Source organism: Micromesistius poutassou (genome assembly GCF_964030765.1).
Source record: "Micromesistius poutassou genome assembly, chromosome: 17".
Taxonomy (NCBI): Eukaryota; Metazoa; Chordata; class Actinopteri; order Gadiformes; family Gadidae; genus Micromesistius; species Micromesistius poutassou.
Window position 1 is genome coordinate 16,830,694 of NC_140287.1, and position 14,952 is coordinate 16,845,645.

General features: G+C 48.0%; 1 protein-coding gene across 3 annotated transcripts in view; it reads left to right on the plus strand.

Annotated features, from left to right (window-relative positions):
* LOC311362546 (phospholipid-transporting ATPase IA-like) overlaps nt 1-13,653 on the plus strand; it is a 32,472-nt gene extending 18,819 nt beyond the window's left edge. For 2 of the 3 annotated variants that reach the window (XM_084482411.1, XM_084482410.1), the window contains 17 exons: nt 49-133; nt 564-703; nt 1,945-2,083; nt 3,910-3,974; nt 4,333-4,496; nt 7,418-7,601; nt 7,811-7,921; nt 8,026-8,100; nt 8,202-8,324; nt 8,535-8,613; nt 8,712-8,773; nt 9,427-9,483; nt 9,810-9,917; nt 10,308-10,396; nt 10,735-10,827; nt 11,137-11,228; nt 12,703-13,653. In XM_084482411.1, coding sequence (XP_084338537.1) covers nt 49-133; nt 564-703; nt 1,945-2,083; nt 3,910-3,974; nt 4,333-4,496; nt 7,418-7,601; nt 7,811-7,921; nt 8,026-8,100; nt 8,202-8,324; nt 8,535-8,613; nt 8,712-8,773; nt 9,427-9,483; nt 9,810-9,917; nt 10,308-10,396; nt 10,735-10,827; nt 11,137-11,228; nt 12,703-12,812 — 1,776 coding nt within the window. In that variant the 3' untranslated portion in view covers nt 12,813-13,653. Of the gene's footprint in view, nt 1-48; nt 134-563; nt 704-1,944; nt 2,084-3,909; nt 3,975-4,332; nt 4,497-7,417; nt 7,602-7,810; nt 7,922-8,025; nt 8,101-8,201; nt 8,325-8,534; nt 8,614-8,711; nt 8,774-9,426; nt 9,562-9,635; nt 9,781-9,809; nt 9,918-10,307; nt 10,397-10,734; nt 10,828-11,136; nt 11,229-12,702 lie in introns of those variants that run through there. The other variant, XM_084482412.1, reaches the window with a different exon arrangement.
* The last annotated feature ends 1,299 nt before the right edge of the window (nt 13,654-14,952 follow it).

The window sequence follows — 14,952 nt, forward strand, 5'->3', positions numbered from 1 at the left end:
ATATATATATAGATAAGAAGATATGCATATGTTTGGTTGTTCTTCTAGGATTCTGTGATCTACGAGAGACTGTCGCATAACTCCCAGTACAGAGAGGTCACCCTGGAGCACCTGCAGCTCTTTGCCACAGAGGGTAGGCTGTCAACCCTAACTACACTAAGGCCCGTTTTAGAATGGCCCTTTTCCAGTTTCCAAAAGATTTTACCCTTTTATTAAATAAGCCAAATCAAAGTGGTAAAATGACGGCCAAATTTTCATACCACCTTTTAGATCCCATTTGTCCGATTAATTCGATTTTGGTTTCTCTCTATGGTAGATGCATAGCGTCCCCATGTCACCTTGAGTGTCCTGTTGTTTGAGTCAGTGTGATGTCTATCATGTCAGGTCCCAGCGAGTGTCACTGTGTGTGGGATCATATCAACAAGCTTCATCCATCCCCCTCTTCTATTGTTTACAATCTTACATATTTTCACACCTAATAATGTATATTTTACCATTTTTAGTTTGACCTTTATTTGATGTCATTGCCCCCCCCCCCTCTCTTTCTCCCCCCCCCTCCTCAGGGCTGCGGACCTTGTGCTACGCCGTAGCCGACATCTCGGACGCCGCCTACGCCGAATGGTGCGAGGGCCACCGGCGAGCCGCCACCGCCCTCGCTGACCGCACGCAGAGGATGGAGGAGAGCTACGAGCTCATCGAGACGGTCAGTCCACCGCCGCCGCATCTCAAACCACCAGACGCACACGTCTCTGAGCCCTATGGGAGATAAACCCTCATCCTGACCCTCACCCTCACCCTAACCCTAACCATCACCCTCATCCTCACCCTAACCCTCATCCTCACCCTGACCCTGACCCTCAACCTCACCCTGACCCTAACCCTGACCCTCACCCTGACCCTCACCCTGACCCTCACCCTGACCCTCACCCTCACCCTCACCCTCATCCTCACCCTAACCCTAACCCTAACCCTGACCCTGACCTTTACCTTAACCCTCACCATAAACCTAACCCTGACCCTGACCCTCACCCTAACCCTCACCCTCACCCTGACCCTCACCCTCACCCTCACCCTGACCCTCACCCTGACCCTCACCCTCACCCTCACCCTGACCCTGACCCTAACCCTGACCCTAACCATCACCCTGACCCTCAACCTCACCCTAACCCTCACCCTATGGGAGATAAGGCTAACCCTAACCCTGCAAAACCACCAGACAATTTATCTGAATTCACAGCCGACATGTTTGTCGTTAATTTAACATTTTTATTAGTATTCTTACAAATCCCAATCTGTTGTTAATGGGCTAATGGTGATGCTGGGGTGTGTGTGTGTGTGTGTGTGTGTGTGTGTGTGTGTGTGTGTGTGTGTGTGTGTGTGTGTGTGTGTGTGTGTGTGTGTGTGTGTGTGTGTGTGTGTGTGTGTGTGTGTGAGAGAGAGAGTGTGTCCCAGTAGCCCTGTCTGCATCTCATCTCGACGTGGAGATATCTTTGACCTCATGAGAGAATAGGATTGATTGTTTCAGCATAGGCCTGGGCAATAAATCAATAAATTATCGTGTTGTGATAGACTTTTGATCAATATCAATATAAAGCATGTTCAATATATATCGATAAGAGACTGGACCACCGAGTCTAGCAGCTGGGTTTGTTACACAAACACGGTTCCATACTTATTGACAATATTTCAGTGTTTTTCATTGTTGTGTCGACATTGGAGTATTTATCGATGAAGAACAGTGGAAGGTCGTATTAAGTGTTAAACAGAAGTGTTTACATCCAGCATGGTTAATTCATAGTCTTTTTAGGTCATTAAAATGATCAATAGTTATCGATATCGATCAATATGATCAAGTTATATCGTGATATGTCGTTACGGCCATATCGCCCAGGCCTATTTCAGCGCTATTTCAGTCTTCTACATTCCGTCACAAACAAAACACAGAACTTCCAGCTGCTGGGGGCGACGGCCATCGAGGACCGGCTGCAGGACGGCGTGCCGGAGACCGTCCAGACGCTGCTGCAGGCCCACATCCACATCTGGATCCTGACCGGAGACAAGCAGGAGACGGCCATCAATATAGGTCACCACAGGGGTCATTACTCACCACTCTCACCCCATGTAGAGCAGCAGCTCACCCCATGTAGAGCAGCAGCTCACCCCATGTAGAGCAGCAGCTCACCCCATGTAGAGCAGCAGCTCACCCCATGTAGAGCACCATCTCACCCCATGTAGAGCACCATCTCACCCCATGTAGAGCACCACTCTCACCCCATGTAGAGCAGCACTCTCACCCCATGTAGAGCAGCACTCTCACCCCATGTAGAGCACCACTCTCACCCCATGTAGAGCAGCAGCTCACCCCATGTAGAGCACCACTCTCACCCCATGTAGAGCAGCAGCTCACCCCATGTAGAGCACCAGCTCACCCCATGTAGAGCAGCAGCTCACCCCATGTAGAGCACCATCTCACCCCATGTAGAGCACCATCTCACCCCATGTAGAGCACCACTCTCACCCCATGTAGAGCAGCAGCTCACCCCATGTAGAGCAGCAGCTCACCCCATGTAGAGCAGCAGCTCACCCCATGTAGAGCAGCAGCTCACCCCATGTAGAGCAGCAGCTCACCCCATGTAGAGCAGCAGCTCACCCCATGTAGAGCAGCAGCTCACCCCATGTAGAGCAGCAGCTCACCCCATGTAGAGCACCATCTCACCCCATGTAGAGCACCATCTCACCCCATGTAGAGCACCACTCTCACCCCATGTAGAGCAGCACTCTCACCCCATGTAGAGCAGCACTCTCACCCCATGTAGAGCACCACTCTCACCCCATGTAGAGCAGCAGCTCACCCCATGTAGAGCACCACTCTCACCCCATGTAGAGCAGCAGCTCACCCCATGTAGAGCACCAGCTCACCCCATGTAGAGCAGCAGCTCACCCCATGTAGAGCACCATCTCACCCCATGTAGAGCACCATCTCACCCCATGTAGAGCACCACTCTCACCCCATGTAGAGCAGCAGCTCACCCCATGTAGAGCAGCAGCTCACCCCATGTAGAGCAGCAGCTCACCCCATGTAGAGCAGCAGCTCACCCCATGTAGAGCAGCAGCTCACCCCATGTAGAGCACCATCTCACCCCATGTAGAGCACCACTCTCACCCCATGTAGAGCACCACACTCACCCCATGTAGAGCACCACTCTCACCCCATGTAGAGCACCATCTCACCCCATGTAGAGCACCACTCTCACCCCATGTAGAGCACCACGCTCACCCCATGTAGAGCAGCAGCTCACCCCATGTAGAGCACCACTCTCACCCCATGTAGAGCACCATCTCACCCCATGTAGAGCACCATCTCACCCCATGTAGAGCACCAGCTCACCCCATGTAGAGCACCACTCTCACCCCATGTAGAGCAGCAGCTCACCCCATGTAGAGCAGCAGCTCACCCCATGTAGAGCACCATCTCACCCCATGTAGAGCACCAGCTCACCCCATGTAGAGCACCACTCTCACCCCATGTAGAGCAGCTGTTGAGGAGCAGGCCTTGCTGGCCTGCACCAGGCGGTGGTGGTAGAACAACACGTCTGTCCTCTAAACACATGTATGAACATGTATGACCCTCATCGAGTCGGGGAATATATTTTGAGGGTGTTTTTTGTCTTGTGTTTTTTTTTAGCATTGACTCGTCAATTTGAAACCGCAACACACAAACGTCAGTGTGAGGGGACGGCCGCTGTGTGGCTCTTCACGTTGTGCGTTGTTCTGTTGTGCGTTGTCCTGTTGTGCGTTGTTCTGTTGTGCGTTGTTCTGTTGTGCGTTGTTCTGTTGTGCGTTGTTCTGTTGTGCGTTCCTTCTGGTCCTTTTGCGTCACTGAGTTTCCTTGACTCCTTGCCTCTCCAGGTCATTCCTGTGGCCTGCTGAAGGAGAGCACATCTCTCCTGATAGTCAACGAGGACACACTGGACGTGAGTAACAATCACAGCGTCACCGTTTGTGGAAACCGTTTGTGTCATTTAAAATATTTTTTTGACCAGGTGATTTACATTTAACTAATTAGTTAAATGCTTAATGGGATCAACTGGCACTCAATCCAGTCAGATACTACGAGCACACAGCCAGTGGTGATCATCACAGACACATAGACCACAGAGACAGCTGTGTGTGTGTGTGTGTGTGTGTGTGTGTGTGTGTGTGTGTGTGTGTGTGTGTGTGTGTGTGTGTGTGTGTGTGTGTGTGTGTGTGTGTGTGTGTGTGTGTGTGTGTGCGCGTGTGCGTGTTCGCGTGTGCGCGTGTTCGTCCGTCCGTCCGTCGTCGTCGTCCCAGGCCACGCGAGACGCCTTAAACCAGCACTGTGGTTCGGGGGCGGGGCTCCGCGAGGGGCGGGCGCTGGTGATTGACGGCCGCACGCTGGAGCACGCCCTCAGCGCGGCCTGCCGCCGGGCCTTCCTGGACCTGGCGCTGTCCTGCGCCGCCGTCATCTGCTGCAGGTGGGCGCGCTCTCTCTCTCTCCTCCTCCAGCCGGGATTGGCTGGCTTGGAGCGTCACACAAAAGCTTTTCCGAGTAGGCGGTTCTTGAGTCGTTCGTCATGTGACCAAGACACTGACTTCATCTCATAGTGTACTGGTGTCTGTCTCATAGTGTACTGGTGTCTGTCTCATAGTGTACTGGTGTCTGTCTCATAGTGTACTGGGGTCTCATAGTGTACTGGTGTCTGTCTCATAGTGTACTGGTGTCTGTCTCATAGTGTACTGGTGTCTCATAGTGTACTGGTGTCTCATAGTGTACTGGTGTCTGTCTCATAGTGTACTGGTGTCTGTCTCATAGTGTACTGGTGTCTGTCTCATAGTGTACTGGTGTCTGTCTCATAGTGTACTGGTGTCTGTCTCATAGTGTACTGGGGTCTCATAGTGTACTGGTGTCTGTCTCATAGTGTACTGGTGTCTGTCTCATAGTGTACTGGTGTCTGTCTCATAGTGTACTGGTGTCTGTCTCATAGTGTACTGGTGTCTGTCTCATAGTGTACTGGGGTCTCATAGTGTACTGGTGTCTGTCTCATAGTGTACTGGTGTCTCATAGTGTACTGGTGTCTCATAGTGTACTGGTGTCTGTCTCATAGTGTACTGGTGTCTGTCTCATAGTGTACTGGTGTCTGTCTCATAGTGTACTGGTGTCTGTCTCATAGTGTACTGGTGTCTGTCTCATAGTGTACTGGGGTCTCATAGTGTACTGGTGTCTGTCTCATAGTGTACTGGTGTCTGTCTCATAGTGTACTGGTGTCTCATAGTGTACTGGTGTCTCATAGTGTACTGGTGTCTGTCTCATAGTGTACTGGTGTCTGTCTCATAGTGTACTGGTGTCTCATAGTGTACTGGTGTCTGTCTCATAGTGTACTGGTGTCTGTCTCATAGTGTACTGGTGTCTGTCTCATAGTGTACTGGTGTCTGTCTCATAGTGTACTGGTGTCTGTCTCATAGTGTACTGGTGTCTGTCTCATAGTGTACTGGTGTCTCATAGTGTACTGGTGTCTGTCTCATAGTGTACTGGTGTCTCATAGTGTACTGGTGTCTGTCTCATAGTGTACTGGTGTCTGTCTCATAGTCTACTGGGGTCTCATAGTGTACTGGTGTCTGTCTCATAGTGTACTGGTGTCTCATAGTGTACTGGTGTCTCATAGTGTACTGGTGTCTGTCTCATAGTGTACTGGTGTCTCATAGTGTACTGGTGTCTCATAGTGTACTGGTGTCTGTCTCATAGTGTACTGGTGTCTGTCTCATAGTGTACTGGTGTCTCATAGTGTACTGGTGTCTGTCTCATAGCGTACTGGTGTCTGTCTCATAGTGTACTGGTGTCTGTCTCATAGTGTACTGGTGTCTGTCTCATAGTGTACTGGTGTCTCATAGTCTACTGGTGTCCATAGTGTACTGGTGTCTCATAGTGTACTGGTGTCTCATAGTGTACTGGTGTCTCATAGTGTACTGGTGTCTGTCTCATAGTGTACTGGGGTCTCATAGTGTACTGGTGTCTGTCTCATAGTGTACTGGTGTCTCATAGTGTACTGGTGTCTGTCTCATAGTGTACTGGTGTCTCATAGTGTACTGGTGTCTCATAGTGTACTGGTGTCTCATAGTGTACTGGTGTCTGTCTCATAGTGTACTGGGGTCTCATAGTGTACTGGTGTCTGTCTCATAGTGTACTGGTGTCTGTCTCATAGTGTACTGGTGTCTGTCTCATAATGTACTGGTGTCTGTCTCATAATGTACTGGTGTCTGTCTCATAGTGTACTGGTGTCTGTCTCATAGTGTACTGGTGTCTGTCTCATAGTGTACTGGTGTCTGTCTCATAATGTACTGGTGTCTCATAGTGTACTGGTGTCTCATAGTGTACTGGTGTCTCATAGTGTACTGGTGTCTGTCTCATAGTGTACTGGTGTCTCATAGTGTACTGGTGTCTGTCTCATAGTGTACTGGTGTCTGTCTCATAGTGTACTGGTGTCTGTCTCATAGTGTACTGGTGTCTGTCTCATAGTGTACTGGTGTCTCATAGTGTACTGGTGTCTCATAGTGTACTGGTGTCTCATAGTGTACTGGTGTCTGTCTCATAGTGTACTGGGGTCTCATAGTGTACTGGTGTCTGTCTCATAGTGTACTGGTGTCTGTCTCATAATGTACTGGTGTCTCATAGTGTACTGGTGTCTGTCTCATAGTGTACTGGTGTCTCATAGTGTACTGGTGTCTCATAGTGTACTGGTGTCTGTCTCATAGTGTACTGGTGTCTCATAGTGTACTGGTGTCTCATAGTGTACTGGTGTCTCATAGTGTACTGGTGTCTGTCTCATAATGTACTGGTGTCTGTCTCATAGTGTACTGGTGTCTGTCTCATAGTGTACTGGTGTCTGTCTCATAGTGTACTGGTGTCTCATAGTGTACTGGTGTCTCATAGTCTACTGGGGTCTCATAGCGTACTGGTGTCTGTCTCATAGTGTACTGGTGTCTGTCTCATAGTGTACTGGGGTTGGATGGTGGGTTAGGGTTAGTAGGGTTAGGTAATAGGGTTAGGGTTAGGTAATAGGGTTAGGGTTACGGTTAGGTAATAGGGTTAGGGAATAGGGTTAGGTAATAGGGTTAGGGTTAGGGAATAGGGTTAGGGTTAGGGAATAGGGTTAGGGTTAGGGAATAGGGTTAGGGAATAGGGTTAGGGTTAGGTAATAGGGTTACGGTTAGGTAATAGGGTTAGGGTTACGGTTAGGGGTTAGGGTTACGGTTAGGTAATAGGGTTATGGTTAGGTAATAGGGTTAGGGTTAGGTAATAGGGTTAGGGTTAGGTAATAGGGTTAGGGGTTACGGTTAGGGGTTAGGGTTAGGGTTGGAGTGTTACAGACGGTTGGTTGAACCAGGGTGGGGGTTCCAGGGTGTCTCCTCTGCAGAAGTCCCAGGTGGTGGAGCTGATGAAGACGGAGGTGAAGGCCGTCACGCTGGCCGTGGGCGACGGCGCCAACGACGTGGGCATGATCCAGACGGCCCACGTGGGGGTGGGCATCTCGGGCCACGAGGGCCTGCAGGCCGCCAACTCCTCGGACTACTCCATCGCCCAGGTACTACCCCCCCCCCCCCCCCCCCCCCCCCCCCCAGTCCCTAGAAGCTGCAACCTTCTGTTTCTGCTAGAAGGTTCTCTGACATAAAAGGCCATGCAAATGCGTGTACCATATTTGAGTCTTGGTCTTAACTTACTTAGCCTTGCCTCTCCGATGCATCGTGTCGTTGCTGTAGGTTCCTCTAATGTTTGTTGACCGTCGTCTTCCAGTTCAAGTTCCTGCGGAACCTGCTGCTGGTGCACGGCGCGTGGAGCTACAACCGCGTGGCCAAGTGCGTCCTGTACTGCTTCTACAAGAACATCGTCCTCTACATCATCGAGGTGACACCACCACCACCACCACCACCACCCTCTTGGTTACACACGCAGACGTGACGACGCTTCGCTCTGCTTTTCATCACACGCTCCTCAATTCGGTTCCTTAGATCTGGTTTGCCGTCGTCAACGGGTTCTCCGGTCAGATCCTGTTTGAGAGGTGGTGCATCGGACTGTACAACGTGGTAAGCCATCGTCTCGTCTTTTTTTCTTTACTCTTGGGCCGTTCACAGTGTAGACGTAGATGAACGTGTTGCTCTTTGTTTACGTCTGTTCATGCCCGCAGGTGTTCACGGCCATGCCGCCCCTAGCGCTGGGGATCTTTGAGCGCTGCTGCAAGAAGGAGACCATGTTGAAGTACCCAGAGCTGTACAGTTCATCTCAGGACGCACAGGGCTTCAACGCAAAGGTTTAAATCAAAGGCAATGTTTGATGTCTAATCTACCTCCTTGTACCAAACCCATAATGCTCATTTTCAATTAAGTATTGTTTTCAGTATATAACTTTAGAAAAAAAAAAAATGAAACATTACAAAAATAAATGTGTTCTAAGCAATGATTTTTAGATAAGTTGACCTTAGATAAGTTGACCTTAGATAAGTTGACCTTGTGTTGTCTAGGTGTTCTGCCTCCACTGTCTGAACGGCCTGCTCCACTCGGCCGCCCTGTTCTGGCTCCCCCTGCTGGCCTTCAGACACGGTACGGGGGGCGTCCTACCGCGCAGCCGTCCTCGTTCACTTTGTCACAATTCTCTGTTGAAACAGTCGTCAATATCTCTCGTTAAATCTATCATACAGACACGGTGTCGTGGAACGGGAGGACCACCGACTACCTACTGCTGGGAAACACGGTTTACACGGTGAGTTTAAGTTTAACGGCCAACAGAGGAGATTGACACTTTTCACAACATCGCCTTCAAACAAGCAGCGAGTCGTATGATCTGCTGCAGCCAAATTGTCTGTTGGGCTGAATCGTTCTTAGAGTTCTCTCTCTCTCTCTCTCTCTCTGTCTCTCTGTCTCTCCCTCTCTTTCTATGTGTCTTTTATTCTCTCTGTCTCTCTCTCTCTCTCTCTCTCTTTCTCTCTCTCTTTCTATGTGTCTTTTCCTCTCTCTCTCTCTCTCTGTCTCTCTGTCTGTCTGTCTGTCTGTCTCTCTCTCTCTCTCTCTCTCTCTCTCTCTCTCTCTCTCTGTCTCTCCCTCTCTTTCTATGTGTCTTTTCTTCTCTCTCTCTCTGTCTGTCTCTCTGTCTCTCTCTCTGTCTCTCTCTCTCTCTCTCTCTCTCTGTCTCTCTCTCTCTCTGTCTCTCTTTCTATGTGTCTTTTATTCTTTCTCTCTCTCCCTCTCTCTCTCTCTGTCTCTCTCCCTCTCTTTCTGTGTCTTTTCTTCTCTCTCTCTCTCTGTCTCTCTCTCTCTGTCTCTCCCTCTCTTTCTATGTGTCTTTTCTTCTCTCTCTCTCTCTCTCTCCACTGTGTGTGCAGTGTGTCTGAACTCTCTCTCTCTCTCTCTCCGCAGTGTGTCGTGGTCACTGTGTGTCTGAAGGCGGGCTTGGAGACGGCGTCGTGGACTGTGGTGCGTTCTGCTTTAAGCCGTCCCCTTCTGTTTATTTACCAAAATCTATCATTTGGAGTGAATCATTATCAGGGTTTGATTATCGTAAGGGTTTGATTTTAGGATTGACAGTAGTATGTGCTACAGTCATATTTAGTTTCACATGTTTTCACATATTTCACATATTTAGTTTCATGAAGCTCTTTAAAATAATCACAAAATGTGAATCACCATTAATAATGAAATGATTACACTTAATTTATTATATTCATAATAATATCTGATATATGTATCCCTTTCTTAATGTGACCTTCATCATATATCAAAGATGTATATTCTCTGTGTAGTTCAGCCACGTGTCTCTGTGGGGCAGCATCGCCCTGTGGCTGCTCTTCTTCTGGCTCTACTCCAACCTGTGGCCCTCCGTCCCTTTGGCCCAGGACATGCCCGGACAGGTACGCCTAACCCTAACCTAACCCCCTAACCTTAACATAACCCTCTAACCCTGACCCTAACATAACCCTAAACCTAACCCTAACGCTAACCCTAACCCTAACCTAACCTTAACATAACCCTCTAACCCTGACCCTAACTATAACCCTAAACCTAGCCCTAACCCTAACCCTAACATAATCCTGGCCCGGAGAGGTACGTCCAATTCACAACACATTAATCTATAAAAAAAAAAAGTGTTGTTATATGTTTGGATACACATAATGTAAACGATGTGTGTGTGTGTGTGTGTGTGTGTGTGTGTGTGTGTGTGTGTGTGTGTGTGTGTGTGTGTGTGTGTGTGTGTGTGTGTGTGTGTGTGTGTGTGTGTGTGTGTGTGTGTCATGCTCCAGGCTGAGATGATGTACACCTCAGGGGTCTTCTGGATGTCCCTGCTGCTGGTCCCAGTCACGTCCCTCCTGTTGGACGTGCTCATCACAGTGTGAGCCTCTCTCCTCCTCCCTCAGACACGTCCACACAGGTGGATGAAGTCCTCTTCATCCACCTGTGTGGATAAATATCTTAATATACACTTGGATGGATTTATGGTTAACTACTTCATCGATTTGATGAATATATACTCTTTACAACTCTTGATTCTTAGATGGTATAGTACATATGGTATAGTGCATGTAGTACAGTTCAGCTTTACAATAAACTGCTCAGAACAACAGTGGAAAACGTCTCTTGGTTGGGAGCGGTGTGGAATGTTGGGTTTGGGTTTTCACGTTACAAAGGAAGAGGAGAGTGAATATTGTTGATGTGTGGTCCTCTTCCCAGAGTGAGGAGGTCTGTGTGGAAGTCTCTGTCAGATGACGTGCGGGAGCTGGAGGCCAGGCACCAGGACCCAGGAACTGTGGTACAAAAGAGAAGGTGTGTGTGTGTGTGTGGCGGTGTTATTCACTTAGTCCTGGCCAGGCCATTATAATCGATTTATAATCACCATGTGTAATAAGAAAGTGGTAACGCGCCAAAGCCAGCGCGGGATCAATTAGTTTCATCAACACATGAGCTACCTAGTCTTGTTTTGTCAGCGATTGTGGAAACAAACGTCCGAAACAAATGAACCAAATGTCCCCAAACTACCAGTAGACGATCACAGCAGCACTAAGAAGAGCAGTGTGGCGTGTCGGTAACATGTAGCTCATGTGTCCCTCCCCCCCCCCTCACCCCCATCCCCAGCCTCTCTGAACGAGCGCAGCTCCTGCGGAACGTGTTTGGACGAGCGACAGAGCCGTCGTACGGCGAGAACTCCCAGCAACAGAACCTCCTGCGTGAGTACGACCAGCAAAGAAGCAGCGTCCTCCATCCTTTAGTCTGCAGAAGAACAATCTGACACCGTTTATAATCCTTTGTATTTATTAACGCGTGGCGGGCTACCGAGCTCATCTCCTGCCGTGCTCCCTCTTGTTTCTCCCTCCGCTCTGTCCGCTCAAAGGCATGCAAGGGGTGACCTTGTCATCCCGGTCTAAAGGTCAGTCAGTCAGGTTGCATAGTTAGATTACGTCATTCAGTTCAAATGTTTGCTGAGGGGATGTAGACCCCCACCGTTTGTTTGGACAGAAACAGAACAGTCCGTAGAGCCGTCTAGTGGCTGGTCTCCTCCCGAGGTGTGGTAGCCCCCCCCACCACCCCCCACCCCCCTCCCCCCACCCTCAAAAACGGGGTTCCTCACCAGGGTAAGAGTTAGGGTACCCGGGTGACCCTAGGGTTAGGGTGAGGGTACCCGGGTGACCCTAGGGGTTAGGGTGAGGGTACCTGGGTGACCCTAGAGTTAGGGTGAGGGTACCCGGGTGACCCTAGGGGTTAGGGTGAGGGTACCCGGGTGACCCTAGGGTTAGGGTGAGGGTACCCCGGTGACCCTAGGGGTTAGGCTTAGGGTACCCCGGTTACCCTAGGGGTTAGGGTGAGGGTACCCGGGTGACCCTAGGGGTTAGGGTTAGGGTACCCCGGTGACCCTAGAGTTAGGGTTAGGGTTAGGGTACCTCGGTGACCCTAGAGTTAGGGTTAGGGTTAGGGTACCTCGGTGACCCTAGGGTTAGGGTGAGGGTACCCCGGTGACCCTAGGGGTTAGGGTTAAGGTACCCCGGTGACCCTAGGGGTTAGGGTTAAGGTACCCCGGTGACCCTAGGGGTTAGGGTTAAGGTACCCCGGTTACCCTAGGGTTAGGGTACCCCGGTGACCCTAGGGGTTAGGGTTAAGGTACCCCGGTTACCCTAGGGTTAGGGTACCCGGGTGACCCTAGGGGTTAGAGTTAGGGTACCCCGGTGACCCTAGGGTTAGGGTGAGGGTACCCGGGTGACCCTAGGGGTTAGGGTTAGGGTACCCGGGTTACCCTAGGGGTTAGGGTGAGGGTACCCCGGTGACCCTAGGGGTACGTCAGCAGCTTCCAGGGGGTACTACTACGTCAAGAATTCCATTTTGCTTTGTTATTCCCATAAAACAAAAGATAAGATGTAAATATTCACATTTGTTTAATTTGGATAGATTCTTGGCAGATAAATAAAGTACACCTTAGCTTCTTCCATTTTACACGTTGCGGCCACTACACTATTAATATTGATAGATAGATTTACTTTGTTGATCCCAAGCTGGGAAATTGCAGTGTATACTAGTACTAGTATATATATAGTCTTGATATGGGCAGATATCTGTATCTATAGCTTTCCCTAATCTTTACACAGCGTCCACCTAGCCCCTCGTTGTATGGTGAGTTGTGTTTTAACAACCAGTTGTTTTGTGCGGCAGACGGCTACGCCTTCTCCCAGGATGAGAACGGGGCACTTTCCCAGTCGGACGTCGTCCGGTCCTACGACACGACCACGCACAACAACGCCGTACGGACGTCAGCAGAATGAAGGAGAAGGAGATGAACCCGTCCGGTCCCCATTGCACTATATATTATGAAGGAGGTCAGAGGAACAGAGTGCCTGATACCAGAGGGGTGTTTATCCCTCCACCAGGGAGTACTGCCCACGTGGGTCTGTCTTTCAGCACTCCACTTGTTGAAGCTCATGCCAATGTCAGTTCTTTCAATGCACAAGAAGGGTCAATCTTACACACCTGAGACGAGGATGATTTCGTACTGCTCAATTTTTTTTATTCAAAATGATTTAAACTCGTCTATTGGTGTTGTTCTACATATGGTTAAATATCTGCTCTTTTAACTTCCAACACTCGACACTGACGTTACCGAACATGTCTGTTGGTTTTAATCACGTTGTTTCCAACACTACTCTCTTCACACTTGAGTCCTTATGATGCTGCTTTGTTAAAACGTTTTGTAACGTCCGTCAATGGACTACATGATACTATTTCTATCTTGCACTTCAGGCGCCAAGTTTAATATTTTAACCTGTTTATTGTACGTTTCTATGTTTTTGTTTGTTTTTGAATCATTTCCGTCCCATTTGAACTTGTTTGTTGTGTGCACAAAACGCTAGCATACCAGATACATTATCATGAGGAAATAAATGATCACCCAATGACTGATGAATGAATGGCTGATCCATAACTTATTCATATTAAATGGGTTCCAAAACTGTAGTATGAAGTAACATCCTTGCATACACTCCATGTGTCAATAATACAAAATATGTCATGTTTTTCGACCACGGTAATGCTGCAGCTGTTACGGCGCCCCTGTGTGGCCACATCCATTATTACACGTTGACTACTGAGGGCTTTTATTGTGGTAAGACTTCCCATCACGGTAACCCAGAAGAATGTTTTCATTAAACAAACTTCTGAAAATTACTCGAGACAAATGGGCTTCTTTAAAGGTGAAATTTTATACCACCTAGATGTGTGACGGATTGATGAGCAATGTTTGCTACAGTTCACTGGGTAGGCTGGTAGACTGATCTATCCAGCACACATCTAGGTGGACACGCCCACTTGTGATGTCAGAAGAGGCAGATTTTCAAAGCTTATTTTAATTTTTTTATTTTTAAACAAAAATAAACAAACCCTCTCAATCTGGTCCTGTACAGAATCGTCACATCATAAGGTTCCTATGAACATGTAACTTCATACACTGTTATGTGTCTGAACTTTTTCTGACGTTACAATTATGAGCAACTATGAGCTTCTATATCTACAGCTTGTGACTCTTGCGTGTGTATCAAAGAACACTAAAGAATGTGGTATGTATATATATATATATATATATATATATATATATATATATATATATATATGTGTATGTGTATACATACATACATACATACATACATACATACATACAAAAACAGCCCAGCAGATGGCTTAGCCTGCTGTGTTCACTGTCCCACCAGAGAGTGGATCCTCAAACAACTCAAAGTGGCCTGTAGAGAGAGAGAGAGATCAATACAATGCAGAGCCTGACATTATAGACACGTAGTAGATGGGTCAAGGGTTCATCTTGATGTAGTCTGGTTTGCCGTGTGCATTTGGAGATTTTTGGGATTTCTGGCAACCTAAATGCCTTTAAATTTAATCACCAAGAAAATAGATTTACCTTATCATACAATGATCAATACAGTATATCAGTAAAGTTTGAAAGTCTTATTAAACGTCTTAAGGGATTACCGATGCCGTCCATATCCACTGTGGTGCTCAGTGAAGCTCTAACCCTTAAATGTTGACAGTTTAAACATGCCCAGTATATTGTATTTATTTATATTTAACCGTTTTAATTATAGTGCTCTTCCCACTTAGTATGTAGCAAGGGCAACCATTTTTTCTAATTGTTCGCTTAGTCCTAATTATTTTTGTATTGCATATTTTTAACTGGCAATCATTAGGCTTACTTAAAACATATTTTGCTGTTCTTTATATATATATATAATATAGATTAGCGTCGGGGCAGTAACGTTATGTAAACGACCATGGTAAGCTGGTCAGAGGGGGTTTGGGGTTCAGGGCTTAGGGTTATGTAGGTAGTATTAGCACAGGAATCAATTAAAACAGAAACTTTATTTTGATCAATTAAACAATAAAATGTATAAAAATGACAAA